Consider the following 16,190-nt stretch of genomic DNA (forward strand, 5'->3'; position numbering starts at 1 on the left):
TCAGTGTGACTGACTGTGGTAATTTGTGTAGTTTGAGTGATTGAGTGAATGACTAGTGATTGGGGATGTTGACGAGTAGTAGTGAGTATTTGATTAGTATGTGTGAGTGTGTGTTTTGTTGATGTGTCGTTTGAGTGGTGGTGTAGTTGGCGGCGACCATACCACGTTGAAAGCACCGGTTCTCGTCCGATCACCGCAGTTAAGCAACGTTGGACCCGGTCAGTACTTGCATGGGTGACCGGCTGGGAATACCGGGTGTCGCCGGCTTTTAACAACCCACACACACAATCTATTTCTCAATCGTCAACAACAACAACTACTACATCGATCAATCCCAATGACCGAAACTACCGCCACTACAATTATACACATTGTTCCCATTCACATCTAATTAATATTATTATTTTCATTACTATTCTGGCCACACTGTCTCACACACACACACTTGATCAACTCGCATCACAACTATCCAACACACTGTCAGTCTATTTCACCTCACCTCTACACCATACAACCAGTCCACATGAAACACATCCAACCACACACTGTCTCAACACAACAAACCAGTCATATTGCCAGTCAAACATTAGCATACACCAAACATACACAGTCACAATATCATCACGTGCACATCGACAACCAGATACACCAGTAGACGACATGTACACCACGTTCATGATGACTCTTCATGATGACTGTTCATGATGACTAGTGAGTGGAAAAGTGCAATGACTAATTGACTGACAATGCGGATTTCCATTGGACTCCAGTTGTGAACAAGCAATCTGGTGATCAGACAGACATTGGATTCAGTTGTATGTGTTGATTGATGTTGCCTGATATCTATCTGTTGGCTGTGTGACTGATGAATGAGTGATACAGACTGGAGTGGATTTGATCAGTGTATGTGGTCGGTGCATTGAATGGATATGTGGAGCAGTTAGTGGTAGTTGTTGTGACAATTGTCAGTGTGACTGACTGTGGTAATTTGTGTAGTTTGAGTGATTGAGTGAATGACTAGTGATTGGGGATGTTGACGAGTAGTAGTGAGTATTTGATTAGTATGTGTGAGTGTGTGTTTTGTTGATGTGTCGTTTGAGTGGTGGTGTAGTTGGCGGCGACCATACCACGTTGAAAGCACCGGTTCTCGTCCGATCACCGCAGTTAAGCAACGTTGGACCCGGTCAGTACTTGCATGGGTGACCGGCTGGGAATACCGGGTGTCGCCGGCTTTTAACAACCCACACACACAATCTATTTCTCAATCGTCAACAACAACAACTACTACATCGATCAATCCCAATGACCGAAACTACCGCCACTACAATTATACACATTGTTCCCATTCACATCTAATTAATATTATTATTTTCATTACTATTCTGGCCACACTGTCTCACACACACACACTTGATCAACTCGCATCACAACTATCCAACACACTGTCAGTCTATTTCACCTCACCTCTACACCATACAACCAGTCCACATGAAACACATCCAACCACACACTGTCTCAACACAACAAACCAGTCATATTGCCAGTCAAACATTAGCATACACCAAACATACACAGTCACAATATCATCACGTGCACATCGACAACCAGATACACCAGTAGACGACATGTACACCACGTTCATGATGACTCTTCATGATGACTGTTCATGATGACTAGTGAGTGGAAAAGTGCAATGACTAATTGACTGACAATGCGGATTTCCATTGGACTCCAGTTGTGAACAAGCAATCTGGTGATCAGACAGACATTGGATTCAGTTGTATGTGTTGATTGATGTTGCCTGATATCTATCTGTTGGCTGTGTGACTGATGAATGAGTGATACAGACTGGAGTGGATTTGATCAGTGTATGTGGTCGGTGCATTGAATGGATATGTGGAGCAGTTAGTGGTAGTTGTTGTGACAATTGTCAGTGTGACTGACTGTGGTAATTTGTGTAGTTTGAGTGATTGAGTGAATGACTAGTGATTGGGGATGTTGACGAGTAGTAGTGAGTATTTGATTAGTATGTGTGAGTGTGTGTTTTGTTGATGTGTCGTTTGAGTGGTGGTGTAGTTGGCGGCGACCATACCACGTTGAAAGCACCGGTTCTCGTCCGATCACCGCAGTTAAGCAACGTTGGACCCGGTCAGTACTTGCATGGGTGACCGGCTGGGAATACCGGGTGTCGCCGGCTTTTAACAACCCACACACACAATCTATTTCTCAATCGTCAACAACAACAACTACTACATCGATCAATCCCAATGACCGAAACTACCGCCACTACAATTATACACATTGTTCCCATTCACATCTAATTAATATTATTATTTTCATTACTATTCTGGCCACACTGTCTCACACACACACACTTGATCAACTCGCATCACAACTATCCAACACACTGTCAGTCTATTTCACCTCACCTCTACACCATACAACCAGTCCACATGAAACACATCCAACCACACACTGTCTCAACACAACAAACCAGTCATATTGCCAGTCAAACATTAGCATACACCAAACATACACAGTCACAATATCATCACGTGCACATCGACAACCAGATACACCAGTAGACGACATGTACACCACGTTCATGATGACTCTTCATGATGACTGTTCATGATGACTAGTGAGTGGAAAAGTGCAATGACTAATTGACTGACAATGCGGATTTCCATTGGACTCCAGTTGTGAACAAGCAATCTGGTGATCAGACAGACATTGGATTCAGTTGTATGTGTTGATTGATGTTGCCTGATATCTATCTGTTGGCTGTGTGACTGATGAATGAGTGATACAGACTGGAGTGGATTTGATCAGTGTATGTGGTCGGTGCATTGAATGGATATGTGGAGCAGTTAGTGGTAGTTGTTGTGACAATTGTCAGTGTGACTGACTGTGGTAATTTGTGTAGTTTGAGTGATTGAGTGAATGACTAGTGATTGGGGATGTTGACGAGTAGTAGTGAGTATTTGATTAGTATGTGTGAGTGTGTGTTTTGTTGATGTGTCGTTTGAGTGGTGGTGTAGTTGGCGGCGACCATACCACGTTGAAAGCACCGGTTCTCGTCCGATCACCGCAGTTAAGCAACGTTGGACCCGGTCAGTACTTGCATGGGTGACCGGCTGGGAATACCGGATGTCGCCGGCTTTTAACAACCCACACACACAATCTATTTCTCAATCGTCAACAACAACAACTACTACATCGATCAATCCCAATGACCGAAACTACCGCCACTACAATTATACACATTGTTCCCATTCACATCTAATTAATATTATTATTTTCATTACTATTCTGGCCACACTGTCTCACACACACACACTTGATCAACTCGCATCACAACTATCCAACACACTGTCAGTCTATTTCACCTCACCTCTACACCATACAACCAGTCCACATGAAACACATCCAACCACACACTGTCTCAACACAACAAACCAGTCATATTGCCAGTCAAACATTAGCATACACCAAACATACACAGTCACAATATCATCACGTGAACATCGACAACCAGATACACCAGTAGACGACATGTACACCACGTTCATGATGACTCTTCATGATGACTGTTCATGATGACTAGTGAGTGGAAAAGTGCAATGACTAATTGACTGACAATGCGGATTTCCATTGGACTCCAGTTGTGAACAAGCAATCTGGTGATCAGACAGACATTGGATTCAGTTGTATGTGTTGATTGATGTTGCCTGATATCTATCTGTTGGCTGTGTGACTGATGAATGAGTGATACAGACTGGAGTGGATTTGATCAGTGTATGTGGTCGGTGCATTGAATGGATATGTGGAGCAGTTAGTGGTAGTTGTTGTGACAATTGTCAGTGTGACTGACTGTGGTAATTTGTGTAGTTTGAGTGATTGAGTGAATGACTAGTGATTGGGGATGTTGACGAGTAGTAGTGAGTATTTGATTAGTATGTGTGAGTGTGTGTTTTGTTGATGTGTCGTTTGAGTGGTGGTGTAGTTGGCGGCGACCATACCACGTTGAAAGCACCGGTTCTCGTCCGATCACCGCAGTTAAGCAACGTTGGGCCCGGTCAGTACTTGCATGGGTGACCGGCTGGGAATACCGGGTGTCGCCGGCTTTTAACAACCCACACACACAATCTATTTCTCAATCGTCAACAACAACAACTACTACATCGATCAATCCCAATGACCGAAACTACCGCCACTACAATTATACACATTGTTCCCATTCACATCTAATTAATATTATTATTTTCATTACTATTCTGGCCACACTGTCTCACACACACACACTTGATCAACTCGCATCACAACTATCCAACACACTGTCAGTCTATTTCACCTCACCTCTACACCATACAACCAGTCCACATGAAACACATCCAACCACACACTGTCTCAACACAACAAACCAGTCATATTGCCAGTCAAACATTAGCATACACCAAACATACACAGTCACAATATCATCACGTGCACATCGACAACCAGATACACCAGTAGACGACATGTACACCACGTTCATGATGACTCTTCATGATGACTGTTCATGATGACTAGTGAGTGGAAAAGTGCAATGACTAATTGACTGACAATGCGGATTTCCATTGGACTCCAGTTGTGAACAAGCAATCTGGTGATCAGACAGACATTGGATTCAGTTGTATGTGTTGATTGATGTTGCCTGATATCTATCTGTTGGCTGTGTGACTGATGAATGAGTGATACAGACTGGAGTGGATTTGATCAGTGTATGTGGTCGGTGCATTGAATGGATATGTGGAGCAGTTAGTGGTAGTTGTTGTGACAATTGTCAGTGTGACTGACTGTGGTAATTTGTGTAGTTTGAGTGATTGAGTGAATGACTAGTGATTGGGGATGTTGACGAGTAGTAGTGAGTATTTGATTAGTATGTGTGAGTGTGTGTTTTGTTGATGTGTCGTTTGAGTGGTGGTGTAGTTGGCGGCGACCATACCACGTTGAAAGCACCGGTTCTCGTCCGATCACCGCAGTTAAGCAACGTTGGACCCGGTCAGTACTTGCATGGGTGACCGGCTGGGAATACCGGATGTCGCCGGCTTTTAACAACCCACACACACAATCTATTTCTCAATCGTCAACAACAACAACTACTACATCGATCAATCCCAATGACCGAAACTACCGCCACTACAATTATACACATTGTTCCCATTCACATCTAATTAATATTATTATTTTCATTACTATTCTGGCCACACTGTCTCACACACACACACTTGATCAACTCGCATCACAACTATCCAACACACTGTCAGTCTATTTCACCTCACCTCTACACCATACAACCAGTCCACATGAAACACATCCAACCACACACTGTCTCAACACAACAAACCAGTCATATTGCCAGTCAAACATTAGCATACACCAAACATACACAGTCACAATATCATCACGTGAACATCGACAACCAGATACACCAGTAGACGACATGTACACCACGTTCATGATGACTCTTCATGATGACTGTTCATGATGACTAGTGAGTGGAAAAGTGCAATGACTAATTGACTGACAATGCGGATTTCCATTGGACTCCAGTTGTGAACAAGCAATCTGGTGATCAGACAGACATTGGATTCAGTTGTATGTGTTGATTGATGTTGCCTGATATCTATCTGTTGGCTGTGTGACTGATGAATGAGTGATACAGACTGGAGTGGATTTGATCAGTGTATGTGGTCGGTGCATTGAATGGATATGTGGAGCAGTTAGTGGTAGTTGTTGTGACAATTGTCAGTGTGACTGACTGTGGTAATTTGTGTAGTTTGAGTGATTGAGTGAATGACTAGTGATTGGGGATGTTGACGAGTAGTAGTGAGTATTTGATTAGTATGTGTGTGTGTGTTTTGTTGATGTGTCGTTTGAGTGGTGGTGTAGTTGAAAGCACGTTGAAAGCACCCTTTCTCGCCATATCGCTGTGGTTGTTGTTCGTTTACCTATCATTATTCTTTAGACATATTTGCAATTTTAAAATAGTAATGAGTTTTTTACATGGTAGAATGACAATCCAGTTCTATGTGTGTTATCGAATTGTTTACTGCTTTATATGGTGCATCGTTTCTTTCGTTTGGTTTTTTGGTTTTCCGGTTTTTTGTGTCTCTCCATATGCTCTTGTGCAAATTTGTTTTATTTTCTGTGAATTGTTTCAGTAATGTTTTTATTCCATTTCAATCGGATTGTTTTATCGCTCGTGTAAATTGACGTTAAATTTCTAATTTATCATTGTAATTTGTTCACAGTATAGTGTGCGATCAATGTGTTTGTTTCATGGTTTTTCTGCGGACCTCGACTGATTGATTTCGATAGAGGTTTTTAAAAAATAATTATTTTACTGTTTTGCAATTCAGTTAACCGTAGCAGTAAGTTGGTTAATTTTTATTTTTCTTAGCAACTATAGTCATAATAAAACAGAACCAGATAACCTTTTTGATGGTTTACGTTGTCGTTTTTATTGAAACAGCGGTTGATATTTTCAGCCTAAATAATTCTGAAGTCAATCATGCTTCTGAGTTAGCTATTGTTAATGTCGACTGTTCAACTAAGTGATATCATTTTTACCTTCATGCTATAACCGACAGTTATGTTTGGATTCACCAACTAGACAATGTTAAAACACTTGGATACCAAATAATAGATGATTCAACAATATGAAATATCTGACTTAGTAAGCCTTTAGTTTAATTCATTCTTCAATTCGTCACCTGTTAAATTACTTATAGCACTAGTCCTTTTATGACCGCCCAACGCATATTATTACTGTGTGAATCATGAATACTCCACGCACACACAAATACATACACACTTTATTCCACTAGTTCACTGTGTGTACAGTTTATTTTCTTGTTATAATAAATATCAACTGTTTACTTCACTTTTATAGGCATTATTCATTAAGTACACGTTTCACTATTATAGTAATGCCAATGGTTGAGATTATGAATCACTTGAAGCTAGACCATCATGGAAATCCTGGAAGAACTGGACGGTCGTTTCGTCCTGTTGTGGGACTCCTCAGAAGTGCTCATCCACGATCCCGTCTCCCGTGAGATTCAAACCCAGGACCTATCAGTCTCGTGTGCGAACATTTAAACTTTAGACCACTGAGCCGGCACCCAGTAGCGTTAGTGTCTAACTTCAAGTAATCCACGAAATTGAGTAACACATGAACCACCATTATCTTCAGTGAGTTACTATCTCACAATAGACCCGGTTGAACTCCATTGGTCAGTGCTCCTCACTAGAACTCCAGGAAATACATATTGAAGCCAGTCACTAGCGAGCATATGTTGATTAGTAAGAGAATAATAAAATAAAAAAGAACAAGACTGTCTATCATCATTCCTTGAAAGGTAACATTTTGTAGACAAATAACATCTAGTGCGTCTCATTTGTACTGGTTGTTCGAATCTTCCCATTCATGTTTAAAAGTGAAATTGATCAATCTCTAACTGGCATATGTGCATCCTGTGAGGATTGCCTTAAATCACAAATATTATAAGCAGAGATGGACAGTGGCTAGCAATGAAATCTAGGACACGGGTTACGTTCTATTTAATACTCGTCAACTGAACTTACCTGCATTCCGGAGTCAGTATGCACCCCGGAACTCGAACCCAGAACCATTCACTTCTAATGCCATTGCGTTATCTACTGAATTCAGATAGCTACTAGTTTGTGCAATGCCGTAAAGTTTTGATTCATTTTTGTATTGATTGTTTGGATCTACTCATTAATATTTAAGACTGTAATTGATCAATCTCTTACTAGCATATGTGCATCCTGTAAGGATTACCTCGATATTACTAACAAATTACAAGCATTTTATAGTCATAGATGAATAGTGGCTAGCAGTAGAATAAAGGATGTGCGTTTCGTCCTATGTAGGACACATCAGTTGGATGTATCTGCATATATACATATACACCAATGGTATATTGATTTCATCTTAAAAATTAATCTGAGGAATAGAATCTCAATGATCAATGCTAATTTAAAGAAAACCACAAGGTTTTCATAGCTGATGCAGATGTGAAGGCGCGGATCGGCAAAGCAAGAATAGCATATCTACAATTCAGGAACTGAAAACAACTGTCTGTCAACCAACACCAAAGTCAGAATTTTCAATACAAATATCAAGACAGTTTCAGTGTATAGGGCGGAAACTTAGGGAACTACGCAAGTCATCATCCAGAAGATATAAGTGTTTAATAACGGTTGTCTACGCAAAATACTTCGGATCCATTGGCCAGACAGTATCAACAACAATCTACTATGGAAGAGAACAAATCATATTCTAACGAAGAAAATCAGGAAGAAGTGCATTGAGGAAAGCACCCAATTACATCACAAGACAAGCCCACATCACTTGAAATCCTCAAGGTCAAAAGAGAAGAGGAAGACCAAAGAACGCAAGAAATATAGACAGATATGAAAAGAATGAACAACAATGAGATAGAACTAAAAAAGAGTGGGTTGAAGGATGACGATCGGCGGCCTATGCTCCATTGGGAGTAATCTGGAGAACAATAAAAAGTGAGGCTGATCATCTGGATCTTCAAGCTGACCTAGACGATTTAGTTAGATGGGCTCGAGAGTGTGGCTTAGAAATAAATTATAGGAAGTGTGTGCTAATGCACATCGGTCATGATAATAGTTACCGTTATACTATTGAGGGTAAACCTCTTCTATGTGCTCAAGAACATAAAGACTTAGTAGTAATAAGTCATGATTTAAAAACAACTACGCATTGCAAAGCAGCCGCTGTTAAAGGTTTTCGTGAGTTATGGTAAATTCGCCGAGCGTTCAAATCTTTTGACGAGGAAACGTTCCGAATTTTATATCCTATGTATGTAAGACCACATTTAGAGTACTGTATCCAATCAGCTAGCCTGTGTCTGGTAAAAGATACTAACTCCCTTGAACGTGTCCAGCGTGTGGGAACGAAATTAGTGAAAGGTCTTTCTAGACTCCCTTACAATGAGCGTTTAAAACGCCTAAACCTTTTCCCCTTGTCATATCGTAGGACACGAGGTGACCTTATACTGGCATTTCGTATCTTTAATTATGATTTGGGTGTTAATATGTCTTGTCTTTTTTTCTCCCTCCAGCACTAATAATCTCCGAGGTCATAGCAAGAAGGTTCATAAACCACGATCTAATAAACTTAAAGTGAGGTCCCGTTTTTCTCATCGAGTAGTAAATGATTGGAACGCCTTACCTGAACAAATGATATCGGCCCCATCAGTGAATATTTTCAAGGAGAAGCTGGACCTTCATTGGAAAGCAATGTGTCAGGATTAATACAGGTTCATCAACCTACTATTCTTATTACTGAAGAATAATAGGTGTAATTAAGTACAAAGTATTTTTCCGTAAAATGGGTTTCATTTAATACAGTAAAATAATAAAATGAACAAGTCATTGTGTTTTTATTTTGTTGAAAGTTTATGTTATATCAAAATCACAAACAATAAATTATCCTTTGAAAAAAATATATAAACAAATAAAAGTCTGGACGGGGGGGGTTGTGTGTGTGTGTGTGTGTATGTGTAGATATTCTAAGAAAACATTAGATGTACATTGTTGAAGAATCCCATGATGGGACAAAACAATTATCCAATATACTTTTTAATAAGGTTTTCCATAATGATCTCAATTCAATGGACTCATAATTAAAATTTAAAAAATCTGTATTGATTTTCTTTCTTTTTTGTTGTTGTTATTGATAAATATTGACAACTAAATAACAATTTCTGATGATAAAGAAATAAGTGGACAAAACAAAAAGAAAAAAGAAAAAAGAAGAAAAGGGGTCATTGAAAATATAAAAAAAAGAAAAGAAAAACAGCGACGACGACGACAACAACAACAACAAAAGAAAACTCACATGATTCATAAGCATTCTATGTACAACAAAATTTTCTTTTTGTTGATTGTTTTAATTCTGGTTCTGGAACTGGTAAATTATTTGTTGGTATAATATTAGTTTCATTAGAATTGAATGATGGATGTTTACTAATAAGTTGATATATATCTTTATTACAAAAAATTGAAATAAAAATAAAAACGATTAATATTGAAATTGTAATATTTTTATTAAAATTAAAAGTGAACTTAATGAGTGGATCTGACCCCCTAAATGCCCTGGTATGGCCAAGAGTGTAGAGAGAGAGTCCGCTCAACTTCTCGAAATGCTCTCACATGACCATGCGTATATAGGCCTCTGCCTACTCACTGCCTTCTCGTGGCAGGGGTGTTCTTTACGAAAATGAGAGGACGAAAAACGAATGTTCGGCGCTTTAACCGGATTCCAAACCAATGGTGCACATGGGCTCCGGTATCCTGAGGGAACAAATGGCGTATGAACCAATCGTTGGTCACCAGCTTCCATGTGACTGCATCTCCTTACGATGCTCCACAGCCTTGTGGATCAGACATTCAGGTCGAAGGCTCGGGGAGTGGCCCCGGGCAGTATCACAGCCCTCACACATATCGAGTGGGATTTGTGTGGCGCATATGTATTTGGTAACTCCTTGTACCAATATCTATGTGTTAAAATAAATAAATAAAGGCCTCTGTCAGGGAAGTCCTACTCACTGCCTTCTTGCACCACGGTATTGTTTACGAAATTGAGAGCATAAAAAGTGAATGTCCGGCGTGTTAACCGGGTTTGTGGATATGAAGGGTCAATCTAGGGGAGATGGAAAACCCTAATTCCAAGCCAATGGTGCACATGAGCTCGAGTATCCTGAGGGAACAGATGGAGTATGAACCAATCGTTGGTTACCGGCTACCATGGGACTACATCTCCTTACGTTGCTCCACTGCTTTGTGGATCAGACCTTTAGTTCGAAGGCTCTGTGTGTGACCGCCTAAGAAAATCACCTGCTTCGATTTGGGCACCCGGCCAGTATCACAGCCCTCACACAAATCGAGTGACTTGTGTGGCGCACATGTATTTGATGCCTCTTTGTACCAATATCTATGTGCTTAAATAAATAAATAACCGATAAAAATTAAACTGTCAATAACAGGTTGTGAAAATTGTTAAATTTCACTAAAATCATGAACCGATCTAAGTAAGGCCACTATTGAAAATCTGAAAGTACTCAATAAAAGTTTCGTCCTAGCGTAGGACTCCTTAGCAGTGCACGGTCCATGATCTCACAAGTGGCCATCCAGTGCTTCCGCCGCATGATCTTACTTAGATCAATTCATGATTTCTATGAAAAAAAAATTATACTACTGTGAAAAATTCAATTGAATTTCATTTACTTTTTATTGTTTGATTAAATGCTTCTTCAACATTAATTGAATCTAATGCTGATGTTTCCATAAATGATATACCTTGTTGTTTAGCATATCGAGTAGCATCTTCTGTTAATACACAACGTAAATGTTTTAGATCACATTTATTTCCAACTAACATAATTACAACATCATCTGATGCATATTCTCTTAATTCTTCTAACCATTTGTCTAAATTTAAAAATGTATGCGGTTTTGATATGTCATAAACTAGAATAGCACCAACAGCACCACGATAATAACTAAGAAATAGATGGAAAATAAAAACATCATTTTAGTATATTCATTTAAACAGACCATTGATAGTTAGTAAATAAAGATATTCAATTTGTAATAAGAACAAAAGGAATATAAGATACCGACCTGGTTGAATATCTGACCTACTTGTTCCTGCCAACTAGATATTTGAACATATAAACATTGATACAAAAGGGCACCGAAAACATATGCGCCATATAAATCATTCGACTTGTGTGAGAGATGGGATACTGGCCGGGTGCCCTGGCCGAAGGTGATTATCTTAGGGGGCCACATTCGGAGCCTTCGACCTAAAGGTCTGATCCACAAGACAGTGGAACAACGTTAGGAGATGCAGTCCTATGGTAGCCGGTGACCAACGATTGGTTCATACGCCTTTTGTTCCCTGAGGATTCTGAAGCCCATGAAGACTATTGGTTTGGAATCAGGGTTTTTCAATTCCCTTAGGTGGATCCTTCATATCCACCAACGCGGTTAAAGCGCCAGACATTCACTTTTCGTCCGCTCCATTTTGTAAATAACAATAATGCCGCGAGAAGACAGTGATTGTATGCATGTGGCCATATGAGATGGAGACAGAGAGCTGACTTTGCCCACCCTCGGTCGTACTAGATCATAACCTGCTCAAGAGCGTTTATGAGAAAAGTTTACAACTTTTCACTGTACAACTTACAAAAATGTACAACCAGAGACATCGTGATGGCTGGCGATATGCATTGAAAAGAATATACATTATTCAGATGTCGATTCCTGAACTACTTACATCTAACTGGCAACCACTAATTGCTTATCGTCAGGATCGATCAAGAAATAAGAAACGGAAACTTGTTGAATTACTTTGTGCCGAGAATTCTATATTATACCAAAAGTATAATATTGAATAATGATGATGATAATAATAAAGATACGTTGAATTCCTTAATCTAATTGATCTAGTACTGAAGACCTCCATGTCATTCTGAATAAAATATGGTCAGTAAAAGTTTTCTTTAAATTAATCTTCTCTGTTAATCAATATATATATGTATATATATATATATATATATATATATATATATATATATCAAGCTATAGTTCCGCCTGGGGCCTCCCTAGGGCTACTGCCGGTCCCAAGCCCGAATAAACCGGGAGGGTTGGGCATCAGTCAGTCAGTAACAACGTAGAACTTCGTACGTACGTACATCAGTTCGAGTTGCCACATCACATTAGCACAGAAATGCTGTAGTCGATTCAAATCCCGTAGTGGTAGAGGTAGCAAGAGTATAAGCAGTAATCGGGAAAATTCGTGTTTGGAGATGTTATTTAAAGAGTATAATCCAGTGAAATAAATTTGGAAACAGGAAAAAAGGGACATGGAGAATTCAGAAGATTAGAATTTGGGAGAACACATAGAGTGGATGCACCTGCGCCATTGCAAACGATTTTGAGCCATGTCATTCAGGGTCTCTAACCATCGGTTGCTATCATCTCGCGGTCCCCAACCAGGTGGTCTACACCTACCAACATGACTCAGTCCACTTGTCAGTGACTTCATGGATTTGTGCCATGTTTTGGTCTGGCCGCTCCTAGCTTTCTTCCAACCTACTCCTATACCATTGAACATCGCACGTCGAGGCAGTCGGTCGTTGGGAATACGTAACACGTGTCCCAGCCATCTCAACTGATGAAGTTTCACTACTTCATTAATTGATTTGCCCCATTCCGTAGAAAACTAACTCGCTAAAAAAACGCTAACCAGAAAAAAAAGCTCAGTCAGTGGTGTATAAACTGCAGACCTAATAACTGAATATTTGATAATCAAAATAAAAAACTGAACAGTTAGCTTATGTTTGTAACATAAAATCATGAAAAAGATTACTGACAACTTGGCTAAGTTTTTATTATGATCAACCATCAAAGTAAATGTTATAACTCCCTCTTATTACGACCCAGCTATTCCTAGTGTTTAGTATTCTTGGACATTAATTCATTCGATAAGTCCCCCTAATCAGAACATGATTGAACAGGAAGGAAATTATATTTTAAATAATAAAGGTAGATGGAAGTAGGAATTACAATGCGAAAAACGTTAGTATATTTATGGTTTTTACACGAGAAGATTCTACAGTCTTCTCCAAGTATCCGCTAGCGCTAATTGGTTAAGAAATAGCCAATCAACGTACACCAACACAGTCGTACACGGAACGTGCATTATTTCAATCTATGCCCCCCCCCCTCTAACAGTAACATTAAACTGACTACATCAATAATTTTAAGAATGTTCCAAAACAACAACATCAAAGGTTGAAATGCAGTTAATTTTAACTGAAGTAAGAAGTTTCAGCGAATAATCTGTGCTATGTTTGAAGAGATTATGAGGTTACTTAAATCGGCGAACAGAACGAAGACTCTGCGATACAATGACAAGATAAGTCAACTATTACGATGTATCCCAGCCCCGTTATCTAGAGGGAGACGTCCAGGTACAGAAGAGGGGAAGTATCTTCCACAAGCATCCAGAAACACGGACAGCAACAAGCATACAACTCAAGCGGAAAAATATACAGCATAAAAATATCCTTGAGAAATGTCACAAAATAGAATCTTAAAAGAGATAACGAACCAATGACATTTAAGGTCCTGCCAAGTGGAAAATACAATCTGAAGGTAAAAACTGGAGCAAGAAATTCAAAAATCTAAAATAAGATATCTGCCAACTGAGTTCTGGAGATCTAGCATATTGAACGGTTTATCTTAAAGGATAAAATGTTTTGCCAAGGAAGTTACAAATAAACTAAATCTTGTAAAAACGAATCCAATATTACATTTCAGTCAGTCAGTTAGCCAGCTACAACGTGAGATTAGGCACATAGATGCATCGGTTCAGGTTGCCAGACCTCATTCATTACAACACAACAAGATGATCACTAAATTCATAGAAGTAATTACACTTCAATAGTAGTAATATATAAAATAAAGATTTTGTATAAGGATTAGTTCGTAGAAAGAAAGGCAATAAAATAAGTTTAATATCAAAGTTTAAGAGAAGACAGAAAGTGTATACACGTATGACATTGTGATTGATTCTGAGCAATGTCACATAGAGTCATCAACCACTGGTTACGATAGTCACACTGATCCTAAACAAGTAATCTGCATGTACCAACATGGCTCAGAGTAGAAGTTAGTGACTTCAAGGACTGATGCCATGTTTTCGTTTGGCCGCCTCTCACTTTCATCCAACCATCCGCTATACTAGTCAGCGTTGTGCGTCGTGGTAATCGGTGTTCAGGCATAGAGTAGCAAGTGGTCCAACTAGCTCAGTCGACGAAGATTTACTTGACAGAAATATATAATTTGAATAAATGAGGATGAAGTATTTTAGTATCAATAAAATGAAACACTTTAGCTACATTTCAACAGGGTTATATTGTGCGATCGTCTAAGTATAATGTGGTACGTGCTACTGATATCGATAGATATAAGTAGTATGTATCATCAATCGAAAGTGAAATATTTGGCGGCAGACGTTTAAGACAACGAGAACAGAGAATAGTTGTTGTGGAAAGGAAGGAACAACAAAGTTTGAAACGATTGATTGACATTTTGAAAACGAAGTATCAACTGTATAATTCTGAGATTTGACTAAGATGTTCTGTACTATTGTATTCAAATATATTCGATTATGCCCATTTGTATTCTCGTTCACTACAGTAATATGTAAACCTTCTATACATAAGCCAAAAACTAGTGACTTGAATAAGTAGAAAGAGTTTTATTGAATAAAAAACAATAAAGAACACATATGTACATTTATTTTCAAATACATATATATGCACTTCTACCCTAGAAACAAAGTCACCATTTCAACCAGTGACATGTATCTTCTTCCTTAGGAAATGATGCTAAATCTTGAACCATTGATGTGAATTTATCTTTGAATACATATCTAATTGATCCCATGTATCAGATTGTTGTATCCTGATAAGAATAAATGAATGGTAATTTTTGGGTTCCATTTATGGACCAATATTATGAGTATATTTTTATCATATAATTGTTATGTAACCATCTGTTCATATTCATGCCCCTCTTATTATGAGCTTTATTTTGACCTATGAACTATTATTATACGATTGATCATTCATGAATTATTCCCTGTCTGTTAATCACTACCTCCCTCATTCACAGCCACATCTGGCTAATTCTTGTACAAATGTTGTTTCATATTTTATTGGTTCGTTGTGATCGGTTTGAGTGGTATATAAACTCAGTATGCTTGAAATAAAATGATTCACATCTCAGAGGCTGAGACTTGCGTTCTGGATTCAACTGGCTGGGCTAGTCGGAAAACAGGACCAATCAGGGCTCTAGGTTGTTCTCACGTGTTTACGCGTCTTTGCTCCGATCGATAATAAGCTACCGTCTAACCTGTAGTCACAGTTATAACACAGATATTGAATAACAATGAAATTCAGAAAATATTTTTCATTCTACTTGGAACTTATCAGTTGTCAATCTTTTCACTGAATCCAGTGTAGTGGACGAGAACATGAGTGGAAACAATTGAATATAATTGAACACACAAA

At 38.9% G+C, this 16,190-nt stretch overlaps 1 protein-coding gene across 2 annotated transcripts in view; it reads right to left on the reverse strand.

The window, feature by feature from the left end:
• Positions 1–9,421: 9,421 nt before the first annotated feature.
• Positions 9,422–16,190, reverse strand: part of RAB11A_1 (Ras- protein Rab-11A) — a gene marked incomplete at its 3' end in the record, with an annotated part of 28,286 nt that continues 21,517 nt past the window's right edge. The window contains exons 4-6 of one of the 2 annotated variants that reach the window (XM_051217807.1): positions 11,484–11,606; positions 11,332–11,433; positions 9,422–10,090 (exon numbers count right to left, since the gene is read on the reverse strand). In XM_051217807.1, the coding sequence (XP_051064231.1) occupies positions 11,412–11,433; positions 11,484–11,606 (145 nt within the window). Of the gene's footprint in view, positions 10,091–11,331; positions 11,607–16,190 lie in introns of both variants that reach the window. The other variant, XM_012938173.3, reaches the window with a different exon arrangement.

This window comes from Schistosoma haematobium, chromosome 7 (genome assembly GCF_000699445.3).
Source record: "Schistosoma haematobium chromosome 7, whole genome shotgun sequence".
In the NCBI taxonomy this organism is placed as follows: Eukaryota; Metazoa; Platyhelminthes; class Trematoda; order Strigeidida; family Schistosomatidae; genus Schistosoma; species Schistosoma haematobium.